The sequence below is a fragment of the Pelodiscus sinensis genome, chromosome 3 (assembly GCF_049634645.1).
Source record: "Pelodiscus sinensis isolate JC-2024 chromosome 3, ASM4963464v1, whole genome shotgun sequence".
NCBI lineage: Eukaryota > Metazoa > Chordata > Testudines > Trionychidae > Pelodiscus > Pelodiscus sinensis.
In genome coordinates, this window is record NC_134713.1 from 117,345,299 (window position 1) to 117,362,020 (window position 16,722).

General features: G+C 40.9%; 1 protein-coding gene across 8 annotated transcripts in view; it reads right to left on the bottom strand.

Annotated features, from left to right (window-relative positions):
• Positions 1 to 16,722, bottom strand: part of C3H6orf118 (chromosome 3 C6orf118 homolog) — a 66,406-nt gene that overhangs the window by 26,888 nt on the left and 22,796 nt on the right. For 6 of the 8 annotated variants that reach the window (XR_012902759.1, XM_075924605.1, XM_075924609.1 and 3 more), the window contains 6 exons: positions 15,136 to 15,260; positions 12,854 to 12,912; positions 10,011 to 10,094; positions 8,864 to 9,060; positions 5,694 to 5,747; positions 4,139 to 4,200 (listed from right to left, as the gene is read on the bottom strand). Coding sequence is in view for 7 of the 8 variants with exons in the window: in XM_075924605.1 (XP_075780720.1) it covers positions 4,139 to 4,200; positions 5,694 to 5,747; positions 8,864 to 9,060; positions 10,011 to 10,094; positions 12,854 to 12,912; positions 15,136 to 15,260 (581 nt within the window). In the remaining variant the exon portion in view is untranslated. Of the gene's footprint in view, positions 1 to 4,134; positions 4,201 to 5,693; positions 5,748 to 8,863; positions 9,061 to 10,010; positions 10,095 to 12,853; positions 12,913 to 15,135; positions 15,261 to 16,722 lie in introns of those variants that run through there. The other 2 variants (XM_075924610.1, XM_075924608.1) reach the window with 2 other exon arrangements.

A 16,722-nucleotide genomic window follows, 5' to 3' on the forward strand; every position in this document is an offset into this window, starting at 1 on the left:
TCGAGGTTGATGAGGACCACCCAGTGTCATCAGTTTAGTTGGGGGTGGGTTCAGAGATGGCTGATTAGTCCAATCCGAGCCCTAAATTGACGGTTACAGTGGGGACATGAAAGATCGGACTGCCAACCAGAGGAAGAGAAGAAACTTAATATGACCAGTCCTGGTGCTTTCTTGTGGTGATGCCAATTAACTTGGAGGCAGTGGAGTACACCAGCTGTTTGAAAGCTACCCAGCTGGTCTCTATATCAGCGTCAGTTCCAGTGGCTTCCAGCTTACATGCCAGAGCGTCAGCAAGTGATTGTTGGACGCTGCTGTCTTTCAGTCTAGAGATGTTTAGGCGCTTTGGGACCATGATGCCTTGTGGACGTCTGGGGGGACCAAATCCTAAGGTTCATCTTTGAGATGAGCAGTCTGTGGTCCGTCCAGCAGTCGGCACCACACATAGCATTGGTCACACGGACATCCTGTTGGTCTTTCCTATGGACTATTATATAGTCGATTAGATGCCAATGCTTTGAGCGAGGGTGCATCCAAGTTGTTCTGTTACGTTTGGACAGGCGGAACACGGTATTAGTTATTAGGAGATCATTTGTTGCACATGTCCTCAAGAACAGATGTCCATTGCTATTACAGCTACCAATGCCATATCTATCACTGACTCCCTTCCAGGAATCATGATCAGTACCAACTCTGGCATTGAAGTCGCCTAAGACAATCAGCTTGTCTGACTTTGGTATTGTAGCAATCAGCTCTTCCAGGTCTTGGTAGAATTTGTCCTTGATGTCTTCTGGGTTAGTCATCATTGGTGCATAAGCATTAATAAATGTGACTTGCTTTTTCCCAGACAGAGGTAACTTCAGCACCATCAGCCGGTCATTGATTCCTCTTGGTAGGTTGGATAGCTTATTCACCAGATTTGTCTGCACAGCAAATCCAACTCCCGACTCGCGGCTTTCGTCTATCCTTCACACACTCCAGAAGAAGGTGTAACCTGCTCCAATTTCAGTCAGCTGTCCTTCCTCTGCCAGCCGGGTCTCACTCAGAGCTGCTATATCGATCTTGTAGCGAGCAAGCTCCTTGGCAATCAGGGCAGTTCTCCTTTCAGGTCTGTCGGCATCCGTATGATCCATGAGGGTACGTATGTTCCACGCTCCAAGAATGAGTGGAGTGTTACTGGTTTTCTTTGTATTTCGACCGCATAAGTGGGATTCCCACCAGCTGCGGTAAGCTGGTCAGGATTGGTGAAGCAGGCATTTTTTAGGGCACCTTTTCTAGCCCCTTCCTCAGACTACGGAGGTAAGCAGCGCTATCCTAAAAAGGACTGCTTAGTTGCCCAGGTGGCTGCCGAAAACCACTGCTGCTTCAGATCAGTGGATGACGACCCTATAGCCTGAGCCGCCTGTGTGCAGGTTCGCCACAGCTAGCCCATCGCCGCAGGACATAGGGTGAAGGAATGGATGATAACATGGGTGACATGCGAGTAAATTTGATTAAAGTGAGGGAGAGTTGTGCATTGTCAACCTCACTCTCTCGTCCAAGCTCCATTGCTCCAGTGGCAAGACATAGTCAAGACGGCTGGAATGGAAGCTGGATGCAGTGGATGACCAGGGTGTTCTACGTGTCTTGCCGTGCTCTATGCTGTCCACAAAGCATTGCTGGAAATCGCCTTTCTGCCCGTTGACCACATGGTGATTCCTCCGCACAGTCCACCGAATCCAGTCTTCACGTGCATTGGGTGACAAGCCCAAAACTCACCGATGGTTCAGAGCCCAATCAGCTACCCTCACCTGGTTCAGCCGACCAGTCGAAGCCATTGCCCGTGGTGTGGCTGCTGTGCATGCTACAGCTACTTGGAGCCACAGGTGAGAGCTGAGTGTCAAGTGGGGACCAAAGGTGGACGAACTACTCCCGAGGGAGTACGGCGTGTCCTCTGACAAGAGGTGCTACCCCTCCATGAACACCCCATTACACAGCAGCTATGCATCTCCCACATGAGTTGTGAGCCATTTGCACTATGGTCATCCAAACCCAAAAACTGTGATGCCAGAGGCTGACAATCCACAACTGAGTTAAAGAGCATAAAGCAGATTCTGAAATCTTGTGTTAAGTTTAATTCTACACTGAAAAGCTATGTGCCAAGATTTGAGGTTCCAGTTCTTTATTTGCCAAAAGAGTTCATTAAAATTCCCAAAAGAATGATGTGACTTTTCTACATTCCAGCTGTTGATTTAAAAGTTGGAGATTCTTTCAATGCAAATAAAACATAGACCCCCTTTAAACTCAAGTCTGGCAGGTGTGAAAAGAAAGAAACAGTATTCCACTAACCTGTATTAATTTGCCATTTTAATCTGAGTCTACACATACAGATTCAGATTTGCATTACTAGTTACTTAACTGGATGTGTACATTTGGGAATGTTGTAGACCATGGCCCAGTTTATATAGACACACCATTGCTATTTATGAGGAATGAACTGGAGACTTTTGCCACCAGAAGCACACAGTCCTACCATGGGCTCATCTAGACTATGCTAAAATGTCGAAAGCTCTGCTTTCGAAAGTGAGATTGGAAGAAGATATGCAAATTCCTGCAGAATTTGCATATCCTCTTTCAACACTTTATTGTAGTCTAGATGAGCCCCATATGAGCTCAGGAAATAATGTTGATAGCTATGGTTAAATAGCAAAATGTTAAATTACCATAGGAACAGACAGAAGAAGGAGAGAGTGGCTTTTCATTCAGTGGGCAAAGGATTAGTTCCTATACCAGTATATGAAGTGTGTCTTACTGGAATGTAAAACACATAATATAAAGCAAATTAGGTATTTGTAGGTCACATATGGCAAGGTAAGAAATCTAACTGGTCATGGGCCTGCAATATTTCTGATTTGTTTGTGTGTAATGGTTGCTTGCACACATCATTTATGCACATGCGAAAACATGCATGGTACCGTAGGTGCTTAACTTTAAAAATCTAGTCCAAATTGTACCATTGTACTTTTAAAACTCTTTATGTATCTTTTGGTCTGCTGTTAACCTCTTTCTGCTTACAGAAGTTTGCAAGTTAGGTTTTCACAAAATTATACTGCAAACCTGTAATGCATACCCAAATATGATGTTATACCACATATTTTGATATCTACTCTAATCTGAATGCAGACAATTAACAGAGAGAACAGTACATGATGAAGTGAAAATATCTTCTGTAGGCATGAGAAGCAAAGTGTTGGGCTAAATCTTTGCACATAATTGAAACAATAATAACAAATACATTCTTTACTTAACGTTGTAATGAGCATAGATGTCAAGAGTGTAGTTTTATAATGCAGGCTTAGCTGCATGCTCTTTTTTTCCCCATTACATCTTGATACTAACAAGGTGTACTGTAGGAAGGTGAGGAAGATGCCTGAGGGGAGTAGTAATGGAGTGTACAGTCTTCTGCCTGTGGCAACTAATTCATATCCAGCATGGCTCAGTAGTGACTAAAACTTTCTAACTCATTACTTTACAAAGCACTGTGAAATATCTTGAATACAAACAGCACTATGTAAACCCAGAGTGCCACTGAAAAGAAGCTCTGCATGTGAAATAAGTTTGGTTGTCTGAATTCAGTTCCTATGGACATAAGTCCACTTCATAAAAAACACTGCTACAGCTGGCACTGGACGAAGTTCTCAGAACAGAGGTCAAAGACTGGATGGGCCTGGAGTCTGTACTACTATCTCATGCTTAGAGGTCACCTCTCTGGGGCAAGTCTGAAGCATATTGGCAGGGTAGCGTGGAGAAGATTTATACCCCTTCTGCAATGTATCTGCTTTGTAGCTGAATAGACAACTGCAGCAATTGGGGGTGTCAATCAAACACCATGCATAAGCACTCATATTCCATTTTTCACATTAGCTTACTCTAGATTTCAGGGCCTTATTTAAATTGAGTCCTTACCTTAATCCCTACAGTGCTACTGTGTATGTCGTACTAATACCGAAATCTAGCAGCTATAAATAAATGATCTTTCTTCCTCTGCTCTGGGAAGTTGTTAAGATGGGTATTTCAATCATCCTTCTGTAACATGTAACATTTATAATATAAACCTAAAACAATATAATAATCCAAAATATGTGCTAAGTTTCATACTCACCGCTGATTTTCCTGGGTGACCTTTTGTCTATTTAAGATGCATGTAATGTTGTTTTGAACTTCCTAAAAAAAAAAAGCAAAATCAACTTCTCTATATATAAATGCAGAGAAATATTTTTCAGTTGTTAATAAAAATTTGTGATATTAATTGGCAGTGTCTATGATAAGTAATCGGTGGTGCTGCAATCTTTTTTAACTTCTTAACCTTCATCTTTGGACATTATGTAGTGCTATACCTTCTGTTGAGTCTCACAGTCTCTTAGGGTACGTCTAGACTACATGCCTCTGGCGACAGAGGCATGTAGATTAGGGTACCGGACATAGAAAAATGAAGCGGCGATTTAAATAATCGCCGCTTCATTTAAATTTACATGGCTGCCGCGCTGAGCCGACAAACAGCTGATCAGCTGTTTGTCGGCTCAGCGCGATAGTCTGGACGCTCCCCTGCCGACATCAAAGTTATTTGTCGACCAACCAGCTACGCCTCATTCCAGGAGGCATACCTGGGTGGTCGACAAATACCTTTGATGTCGGCAGGGGAGCGTCCAGACTATCGCGCTGAGCTGACAAACAGCTGATCAGCTGTTTGTCGGCTCAGCGCGGCAGCCATGTAAATTTAAATGAAGCGGCGATTATTTAAATCGCCGCTTCATTTTACTATGTCCGGTATCCTAATCTACATGCCTCTGTTGCCAGAGGCATGTAGTCTAGACGTACCCTTACAAAGACTGACAGGACCTAACTGCAGAGCTTAAAACAGAAAATAAAGCTAAGCAAGATTACAGAGGCATCAGTATTGCATGTATATTATTTCTTGTGGTTACTTAAATTATTCTAAAATTGTCATAGCCATCAGTGAACTACTATAGCTCCCACCTGTGCAACTGATACTCTTGTGATTTTCTATTCTTTAAATATAGTGGCTGGACAAAACCTTCATTTTGGGCTAGTTAACTTTATAACTTCGTATTTTATCAAAATCAGAAATGACGACTAATAGTTTGGGTACTGACACACAGCATCATATTCTTGAGTGTGTAGTAGATTATCTGCATGTAACATTATTTTATGTTCCTTTCCAAATTGCCGGTTATCTACTTGGCTTTTCTCTCCAAAGATCTTCAAGTCCATTTATTTTTTTACACAAGCCTCTCAATGTTCTCTGAACCATCCATTGTGTGGATATGTTAAATCCATCTAGCATAGGAACCCTTCCTTCGTGCTGGTTCCCTCGTTATACTAGGAGCTTTAGCATCTTTGACTTACGGATTTTAAAGCTTTGATAAGTTCTTGTAAAAAATAATTCAAAGATAACCAGAAAAAACTTCTGACCAAAGTAATATAATAGCTCTCCTAAACAGAATTTTAAACAGAATAAAGAGACAAACACCTTTCTATTCTCTAGTTAGTAGGTGGTCACCTTGGGCCTGATGCAGAGCCCACAGCAATTTCCTATTACTTCAGTGGACTCTGGATCAGACCTAGTGAAGATTACTGGAGTAAAAGGTTTATAACGGGGCTCTGAACCATATCACAGTTGTAAAGATGGAGCTTACTTTGATTTGGTGTTGAAAGAAGCTGTTTGCTGTATTGAGTTTGAAGGCTTCAGCCTGTAAAATAATAGCACAGATCTGCTAAACTGTAGCATATTTACAAAAAAACAAATTATTGAGCTGAGCTATTTTTAACCTGTAATATATGTACACAGCACATATTACTGTCATTATGAAACCTAACTGTTAGGAGAAATATAGAGAGGAGCTACTTCAATTAGGTTGCTCTTCTTGTCCTTTGCCTAAATATCCATTGGATGGGAGGTTTAGATTATAGATTTATTATTATGAATCATAATCTGAAATCATATACACCTTCCGCATTCAGGCCCAGATTAACCATTTGCTTGGGAGCTAACGTCTAAGAGTGTGTAGAGCAGGGCTGTCAACCAGGAGTACATGTACCCCTGGAAATACACAGATGTCTACATCTAGACATTTCCCTATTTTTAGAAAAGGCAACATATAAGGACTAACAAAATTAGTACAATTTAAAATGGTGTAAAGACTTGTTTATGCTGCTTTATACACTATACACTCAAATCTATGCACAATATTTATATTCCAATTAATTTATCTTATAATTATATAATACAAATTAGAAATTAAGCAATATGTCAGTAACAGTGTGCTGTGACATTTTTGTATTTTCATGCCTGATTTTGTAAGCAGGCAGGTTTTAAGTAAGGTGAAACTTGGAAGTAGGCAAGACCAATCAGACCCCTGAAAGGGGTACAGTAGTCTGGAAGGATTGAGAGCCACTGATGTAGAGGTTCCATTCACTCTCAGAGATCATCTAGTTGCTCAGAGTGCCTGGAGTGGCTGTACTTCAAGTATCCTGCTGGTCTGCCTCAAGCAGCTGCTGAATCTCTCAAGCTGAGAGTGCTGTGCAATATTGCCCTCTGCTGGCTATTCTTCTTCATTCCAGCTCAGGTAAAGTCAAAAAATGAAATAAAAAAAATAACATGAATAGAAAGTTTAAACCATTAGAACTTGTGGATACTCATATCTCTTAATAGGTATATCTGGAACAGAGAAAATAATTTAGTGCCTAAGGTGCTTCACATTTTGTCCAGAAATTGTTTTATCATCTGTGAAGGGCACAACTCATGCATTGTTGATCAGTTTGCAAAAGAAATGTTTCAGAAAACATCTTGGGCTTACACCGTTTTTTTTTCTTCCAGTGCAAGAATAGAAGACTATGGTGGATTATTGTTGTTTTTTTCTCTGATCTAATATATTAACACTATATAAATTCTTCTGAGACAGGACTTTCTCTCTAACTGAGTGGTTGCCATTTGTGGGTAGCATGTTTTTTGTTTTATTTTTAAAAGTGAACTACAGGTTTCTGTCTTGTACAGTTTGACATAAAGATAAGATTGAAAAAAGACAAAGAACTGAAATGTAGTCAGTTTAAAGGCACCCAAGTGAAACTCAGTAACACGATGGTCTGTGTGCTTGATGTGGAAAAGACAAGTGGTGTGGAGTGTGCATGATTTTTTATTTGTGTTTTTGTTTTTTATATTTTTTTCTGGATGTCTCAAAGTTGCACAACTACTCTGTTTTATTGACAGTAAAACTAACTGGAAAAATCTGATGTACTGAAGGAAGGTTACATTCAGTCAGAGGTTAAAAGGTTTGGAGAAATATCTGAATGTTAGAAATGCATTTAAATAATTTAAACCCATCATTAACTGTGCCACATTGCATTTGGGGAATATTCAAATTTTATTTGATTCCAGAAAATTACTTCATTTAATGCATCTTGGATTCCTATTCACTTGACCAGAGACAGGGATAGGCAAGGATGGCTCTAATGAGAGCTCATTGTATTTCTAGCAGCACAACATCCAAAGGAAAGTAAATGCTATTTTTAATGTTTTGGTACAAATCCTGCAGGCACTTATACACAGTTAACTGTTCATATTCTCAATGGTCCCAAGTTTCCAATGGGACTACTCGCAAAGTTCATGGTAGCTCCTTGAATAAGTCTCTGCAAGATCAGAGCCTTAACTGTACTCTCTGGGGCAGGGGCTGTCTCTAATGCCCAACACAGTGAGGCTTCAATCCTGACTGGGACCTCTGGATGCTACTAAAATACAACTAAATAGCTGATAATTTTGTAAAATATATGAACATATATGTATGGTTTTATTCCTCTGCTTGGCTTTATTAAATAATTATTAGATATTTACAATATATTATAGACTTAATACTTTCAGTTTTGACTTAACCAGGCCTTCTTTTCTATATCTGAAATATGGTGCTCTCAGGTAAATTCATTTAGGTATCTAAGAAACTGATTTGCAGGCACATTCATATATTTAGATGTCTAAGGATGAGATTTTTAAGATGTGCTCAGTGCTGGACCAACATTGCTCAATTTAAAATCAGCGGGAGTTTTACTATTATCTCCAACAGGAGAAGAGGCAACCAACTGAGTGCTTTTGAAAATCCCACCCATTATATAACGGTACTGGGGCACACAGTTATTACCACCCTCCAAGTACAGGAGCAATAGCAGACAATATCAGTTTAAACATTCTGACCCTTCACCTGTATCACTTACATATTTTCACATGTGTACTTTACAAAATATATGGCTCTAAAGCAGGGGTGCAGAACCTCAAGCCCAGGGGTCAAATGCAGCCCCAGACCTGCCTGGATTTGGCCCCTGATGCTCAGGGCCCCCACTGCATTGGGGAGCCTGTGCTGGTGCTCCAGCCTCCCTGCTGCCCTACTATGGTGCTAGAGCACCCAAAATCTACTAGGCTGGGGAATATGTCTTTTTCCTCAGTCGGGTGCCACATCAGTGAGGGTTTTTTGTGTGCAGCCCTCGAGTGATTTTTCTGGGGGTCTGTGGCCTCCTACCCAAAACAGGTTCCGAAACCCTGCTCTAAAACCTCAATCATGCAATGTGGTGTATGCAGAAAGACCCCCTGTGGCTGTAGAACTCCATTTAATTCAATGGGGGTCCATCCACATGCAGCACATTGCAGGATCAGAGCCTAAACACCATGGTGAATAGGCCATATAAGTACCTGTAGAGATGTGTTCTCAGAGGAGAAAATAACGGCAACTGAGTAGCTATCTGTCTCGTTTTAAAGAGCCCATCATCAAAGTAGCTAAGCACCAATAAACTTGACAGGAAATGTTTAGAAATAATGTCATGCCTCTATGTCTTTAACCGTCTTCTCTGTAGTATTTGCCATCCCAGCATGAGTCATGGTTTCTCTAATCTCTTTCTCCATTGCTTGCATTTCCTCCCATTTAGCGAGAATTTGGCACCTCATAGATTCAATCTGTTCAGCAACAGAGAGATGTTTCTCTTCAGGCAGTTTTGCAGCATGGTCACTGGAGGTCTCTGGAACTATAAAAAGGCAGGCATGGTTAATTGGACAGTGTTGCCAGAGAGTTATTTGACTACTTTGTGTTAAACTGTTGCAATCTCAGTTTGAAGACCAAGTGAAAATGGCAAAATGTCTACAGAGAGACCAATGAGAAATTAGATTACATGCTCTTTTCTCTGAAATTGTCAGATGATGAATCAGCTTGCAGGCATACACAGTACCTAGGAATTACATCTTGTCTGGCAGCCCAATGAGCATGAATCTGGTAGTGTCTGTTTCATTCCTAGTAGATAATAAAGTTGATGGGGTGTTAAAAAAAAACAAAGGAAAAATCTGTCCAGTTAGCGAGTATCTGGTAAAATATTTAGCAATACATCTTCATAAATTATTAGGGTGTTGTTATGGTAATGCTCTACTGCTCTTTTCAAGCTACGGATCCTTCTCTATCCTGATGACCCTCCCCAACTGCACACATGCTTGCCGTCCCGTCATGTTTCTAACTTAGTTTCCAGTTCTAAGCAGTAAGCATCATCTTCTTCCAATCATCCCTCACCAAGAAACCAGTGGCATCACATTTCTGCCTTTGGTTTCAATATTCCTGCCAGTGATCATACTTGGTATCATAAATAGGTGTTACAGCATACTACTATACTATATATACTATACTATAGGTAATCTTCACAGCAGACACAAGTTTTTAGAAGGGATTTGCTAAAAAAAATGCCATAATTTGTACAAATATTCCACTATTTGATCTGAGGAAGTGGGTCTGGCCCACGAAAGCTCATCATCTAATAAACCATCTTGTTAGCCTTTAAAGTGCTACATTGTCCTGCATTTTGCTTCAGCTACCCCAGACTAACACGGCTGCATTTCTATCACTATTCATAATTTGTACTGTTTGTAAAAGTTTTGAAGGTATGAACTATTAAACATTATCATTGGGCCTAAGGTTCTATATTCCGGAGACCTGTGCTCTGTTCTTGCCTATGCCGCAGACTTCCTGTGTGACTTTTGCCAGAAATCTTAATCTTTCTGTGCTTCATTTTTCCATCTGTAAAATAGGAATAATAATAAATAAATAAATATTTCCTGTATTTGACTCGTCTTTTTAGACTATAGGCTTACAGAACAAGGACTTAAAAAACAACGAATAGTCTAGCAGCACCTTAAAGATTAACAAAACATGTAGATGGTATCACGAGTTTCGTGGGTACAACCCACTTATACTAACAAAAGCTCATGATACCATCTACATGTTTGTTAGTCTTTAAGGTGCTGCTAGACTATTCGTTGCTTTTTAAGTTTTTCCAGTTACAGACTAACTCGGCTACCCCTCTGAAGATTTAGAACAAAGACTGTCTCTTACTATGTACTTGTATATTGGCTAGCACTTTGGATTTTTAAGCATAGTATGATTTTATTCTTTGTAATTCTTTTTCATCTGAAGTTTCCCACATATAGTTGTCTAATAAATTGAAAATGCTGGGGAGGGGAGCTTGAGATTAATTGGTCCAGAATTTTTGAGATGCAAGACTTTGAAAAAGGAAATGTTTTGCACAATTCATAAAATGTCAAACTTATTTCATGCACAGCCATCTCAGAAATATCTTGGAATAGAAACTTCAAATTCATTAGTTTTATAAGAGATCTGCTAAAGCCAATGTTAATTTCTAAGAGGGACAGCTGTAAAGCTTTGAAATTCAAAGCCTAAGCCATCTGCAGAATAAAGCATACCAAGGTAAATGCAAACCTTACTAAGTCCACCTAAGTGTATGGAGTGACATCAGGGAGGAATTTGGTCCAGCACATTTCCCAAGTGACAAAAAGGTAGACGTTGGTTTGATGATGCAGCATTTTTCATACACAATATGCATTCAGAATAATGAGTAAGATATTGACGGTAGTGCCCAAAATATGGTGCTGATAACAGATCACCTGCAGCCTTAGGTATGATGCTATATTTAATTAAGACAGCGAGTATGGGCCAAAACAGAGTCACACCTTCCCTTTAAGAATCTGCCATTTAACATATGCGTGGAGCAGCTATCAGAGCCAGACAGAAAACATCGTAGTCTAACAACTCATGTGGCTATTTATTCTATTTACAGTGTAGAAGCTTACAGTTTCATATGAACACAGACTATGTGAAGAAGCCATGTTTTGCATCTGCTATACACACAGAAATTTAACATATGCATGAAATATAGATGAACTATGCAGTCAGATTTGGCACACTGTATTCTAGCCCGATGACATTTTACAGAATTTCGGAAATGGCCCAGTTCATCAGAAAACAAAGTCTCTTCCCTTTTTGCCCTTTCATGAGCTTCCAGCTTTACATGCTCTTTGCTTTACTTAATCAAATGAAAGACCCTTATCCAATGCCCATCGAAGACAAATTCAAAACTCATCAAAGGAGATAATTATTCATGCAGCAGACAATTAGATTGTGGAACTCGCTCCCGTTGGATGTAGTTGAGGCAGATAATTTAAAAGAGATCATACATTTACATTGAATAACAAGATTACCCAGAGTTATAGTATCTTATAATAAAAGAGTTGTTGAAAGGACTACGAAAGCTCATATGCTCCACAACTTAAGCTGCTCTCTGACTCAGAGATCACAACAAGAGTCAGATTACTTCACATCTTCATGAAGAGTCAGATTATTTCACATCTGCTGACTATATGATACTAGATAACCCAGGGATCTTCTCTGGTATGGCATGCCCCATATTTCCTTAATGAATTCAAATTCTTCTGTTAATTTCAGTGGGCTTTAGAACAGGCCAGGAATGAGAGAAAGATAAGAAAAATATTATGTTGCCTTATCATGCAAGATGTTCAGCACCCCTGAGATATATTTCTTTGCTTTTCATCAGAAGCTGTTCATGCTTTAAGGCTATGTCTACACTATAGGCTTCTTGCGCAAGAACTGTTTTGCGCAAGAGTTCTTGCACAAAAGGTCTTGAACAAGAGCGCTTCCACACTGCCATGTGCTTTTGCACAAGAGATGTGCTTTTGCACAAGAGCGTCCATGGCAGCGTGGACACTCTCTTGCGCAAGAAAGCTCTGACGGCCATTTTAGCCATAGGGGTTTCTTGCACAAGTAACCCCTGTTGCCCATCCACACTGCCTTCTTGTGCAAGAGCTCTTGCGCAAAAGGGCTTATTCCTCATGAGGAGAGGAATAACTCTTGTGCAAGAAGCCCTGTTCCGATGCTTTACTGTAAATTTTGTTCTTGCACAAAAAGCCTGCAGTGTAGACGTAGCCTAAGTGTTTCAGTACCCTGATTCACAACATATAGGCTGTGTCTACATTGGCACCCTTTTCCGGAAAAGGGATGCTAATGAGACACTTCGGAATTGCAAATGCCGCGGGGGATTTAAATATCCCCCGTGGCATTTGCATGAACATGGCTGCCGCTTTTTTCCAGCTCGGGGTTTTGCCGGAGAAAAGCGCCAGTCTAGATGGGATCTTTTGGAAAATAAAGCCTTTTCCAGAAGATCCCTTATTCCTGAATTTAAGAGGAATAAGGGATCTTCCAGAAAGGGCTTTATTTTCCGAAAGATCCCGTCTAGACTGGCGCTTTTCTCCGGCAAGGCCCCGAGCCGGAAAAAAGCGGCAGCCATGTTCATGCAAATGCCGCGGGGGATATTTAAATCCCCCGCGGCATTTGCAATTCTGAAGTGTCTCATTAGCATCCCTTTTCCGGAAAAGGGTGCCAATGTAGACACAGCCATAGGGTTTACTTGATTTGTTTTTTTGCAAGACACCCATTCTGTAAACCCACAATATATTTTTACTTACGAGTTTTACACTCAGGAGACTGGCTCACCCACAATTGAATTTCTAATTCATTTCTGAGTCTAGAGTAGTAAAAAAGAGAACATTGTGTTAATATGATCACAGCCATATTATGAGTATCATCACACTGCAGATTAGACAGAGTCAAGGAAACTCAGACACTCCTGTGGCTCTTATCCATGTGAAGATTTCCCCTGGCATTCATAGGCCAAATTTTAATCTCAGGTATACTAATGTAAATGCAGAATAATGGCAAATTCAGTGAAATTTTGGAGTTACACTGCATTTGAGTGATGCAACTCACAGAATAATTTGGTCCATGATCCCTGCTATGAGAAATTTACAGATTTGAGGTATCAACACACTGAGCCCTTGTTTCATGAAGGAAATAGAATTAAAACAGCAACAGAGAGAAAATAGCTTTTTTGCTAAATGGAAATACTGAAACAACTGCATGTTATTTAAACACATGGTAGGATACATAGCCAAGAAACACATGTAGCATGTTCTCCACATATTCCACTGGAGAGTAACATGATGATCAGCTGACCATGTACTTCACCTTCCTTATCTACACTCTGCTGATTAATCCATCTCCCATGGATTTGTTTTAAAATTGAAAGTAGCTTCAAACAGATGCCATTTTGAAAAGATATCAACCAAGAAACATTTCTTTTCACCCCATTCTTTGCCAACAATTACATGAGTCCAAGGCTCAGGGACAAGCCAAATTCAGACCTGCTCTAGTAACAACTTTGGTCTACTGAAAAGTTATTTAAATTCAGGTTACTGGGCTAGGTGGATGAGTGGTCTGCCCCAGTATGACCATTCTTATGAACCATCCCCGGCTATATCTAGACTCCAGACATCTTTCGGAAGAAGCTTTTCCGGAAGAGCTCTTCCGAAAGAGAGCGTCCACACTGCCAAACGGCACTGAAAAAACTATTTGCTTTTTCAAAAGATAGCATCCACACTGAACAGACGCTATCTCACATTTCAGATGTAACTACTATGGGCAGAGTGCCTACCAGGGCACCTGTGCTTTTTCCTCTTCTCTCTTAGGAACTCCCTCTCCCCCATCCACACACACCTTTTTCCAAAAAGAGCTCCTTCGGAAAAAGGCTTCTTCCTCATAGAAAGAGGTTTACCAATGTCGGAAAAAAACCCTCTGTTCTTTCAATGTGTTTTCAAAAGAACGCAATTGAAGTATGGACATAAGTGAAGTTTTTTCAAAAAAACTCTGCAGTGTAGACATACCACCAAACTCATATCAATAAAACCCTTTTCCCATATCACTCTGTGACACAATCTTTCTCCAGAGATCCATACATACATGTAAAATTGTTTGGCCAGTGTTAATTAGCTACTAATTTTTGGTATAATTTCTTTTTAGTGTAAACAATGCCGTGTCACATAACAACATCTTAATGATCATAAAATCATACAAAATAAGTTGGGAAAGCACAGTGTTAATGCTATTATGGACACAATTTTGTTCAAATAAAAACAACTACAAGCAAATTAAATAAACCTATTGAGTCATCTAATCCAGCGGTTCCCAACCGGCCATTAGTGAACCCCTGCCAGGGCACAGCACATTGCCAGGCCACGCCCCCAACTTTTAATTAGCCCTGTCCGCTGAGGTTCCCCATAAGGTATGTGCCTGTGCGCTCACAAAAAATTTACTTCCCACCCATTTCCCCACGCAGCAGCAGGGTGAGTGGCGCAACTGTCAACGGTGTGTGCTGCAACTGTGGCGGCTGGCCCGGGCCAACCACCATGTGCAGAGTGGCTGCCCCAGCTGCAGGGGCTAAGCACTGCATGAAGATGGCTGCCCCAGCAATGCGTGATGGGAGGCTGCCCCGGCCACCAGGGACAAGCACTGAGTGATGCCCCTGCAATCCTGTTCTCCTCCGTCCCTGCTCAGCTGGAACCTTTCCATGACCTCCACTGCTCCCAGCCAGTATGCATTATTAAGTGCACAGGAAAATATGAATGTGCAGAATGTGTCAGCATTGTAAGACCTGTTAACTACTGCCTCTTTAATTCTGGAGCAATTGAGGTGAAAGGTTTCCCTGAGGAAGAACGGCTCTTGTGCAAAAGGGGGGTTTTGCGCAAAAAGGCGCCATCTACACAGCACTTTTGCGCAAAAACCTCTTGCGCAGAAGAGAAAGGAAGAGGAAATACAAATGAGAGCATGACCTATGCAAATGAGTGCTCTATTTGCATTTGCTCTTCCACAAGATGCTTGTAGTATAGACATCCCTTACACTTACAACACTTACTCTTCATTTCTCTCCAAGACACTTTTGACTTTTTTCACAAGGCTCTGTACTTCTCGCCTGATCTCTTCTATTTCTTGTGTTTTCACGGGTCTTTTTTCCATACCTTTCACCTGAGCCATCAGTGTCTGTGAAATTAAATAAACAGGAATGAAGTAAGAAGACATGCACATTTATAACAGGCATATGGGAGAAACATGCAAGGACTTGTACAAATTTTCCTCATTGGATATGTAGGACCTATAGCAACTCCCACCCCTTTTTATTTTTAGATGTAACCCTTCCCGTGATGAACCAGAAAAACTATATGTTGAACAACCATCTCTGTAAACAGACAATTCATTCAATTTCCAGAGATATTGGAAACAGAGTAAAGGTTGTTACCTACAGAAAGAGGGCTGACAATGTTGTGTGCCTCTCCCAGCCAATTACCCTTCTCTTTCCTACCTATCTGAAGGCTTTGCTGATCTACTAAGTGGCTGGTTATGCTAGAGAAAGCACACTTCCCCTTCTGTCAGCTGTGCCAGATTCATCATTAATTTACACAGTGATATCAGCAGATCATCATAGTACACAGTTGCCCCAGCACAGAGTGCAAAAAGGAAGGGAGGTGATAACCAGGGTGAAATCCTCACCCCGTCCAAGTAAATTGTCAGCTCCCATAGGGCCAGGATTTTCACCATGAGACTACAATGAAAGCCTGTATGTGTGGGTTAGCTGGAGACCATTGACTATCTTAAATGATTACTTTTGTATTTCAAAACGGAAAATACACAATAAAAGCAAAATTAAAGTATGTCATACAGTATCCTTGTATTACAAGCTACCTAATAGCAATATAACACTGTGGAAAACAGAGTCAGAATAAAAAAAAATTACAAGCAGAGAATGAGATGTGCCAACAGAAAGATTGAGAACATGCTTCCCAGTGTAGATTGACAGATCATACCCTAGCTTTCCTTGAACTAGAGTGCCAAAAATAGCAGCATGGCCACAACGATACATGTGGCAGTTTGGGTTAGCCCCCAGAGAACCAGATTACCTGACTACCTGCGGCTGTACTCAGGCAGCAAGGTGACGCTGTCACCACAGCCACACAACTATTTTTAATGTGCTAGAACGTGTCTGTCTACCCACACTGGGAAGCATGCTCATGACTACTGTGTATTCATACCCTCAGAGAGCCAATTTCTGCTCCCTGATTCAAAGCCACATAGTCCTGACCCAAAGAACTTCATGCTGGTGGAGAATCAGCTGAATCATGGCAACTTCTCTCACTGTCCTGCCTGCGCTCCACCCCACAACATCCCGTGATATGCTTTCTACTTCCCTTTCATGCTGAGGTGAATGGAGAGCAAGCAACAGATGTAGGAGGTGTGGAAAGCTAACTTTACTGGCTTCATTCCAATGGTGAGTTCACCTTTTAAGGGAACAATATACCACAAAGTTGTCTTAGAATGAAGATTCTGGCTTGAAATGTTTACACAGTTCTGTGTAAATTTCAGTACAAATACCAAAGTTTAAATTCAGATTTTGTGTTCCCACAAAACCATGGTGCAGAATATTTTTCTAGGGCACCCTCCCTACTAC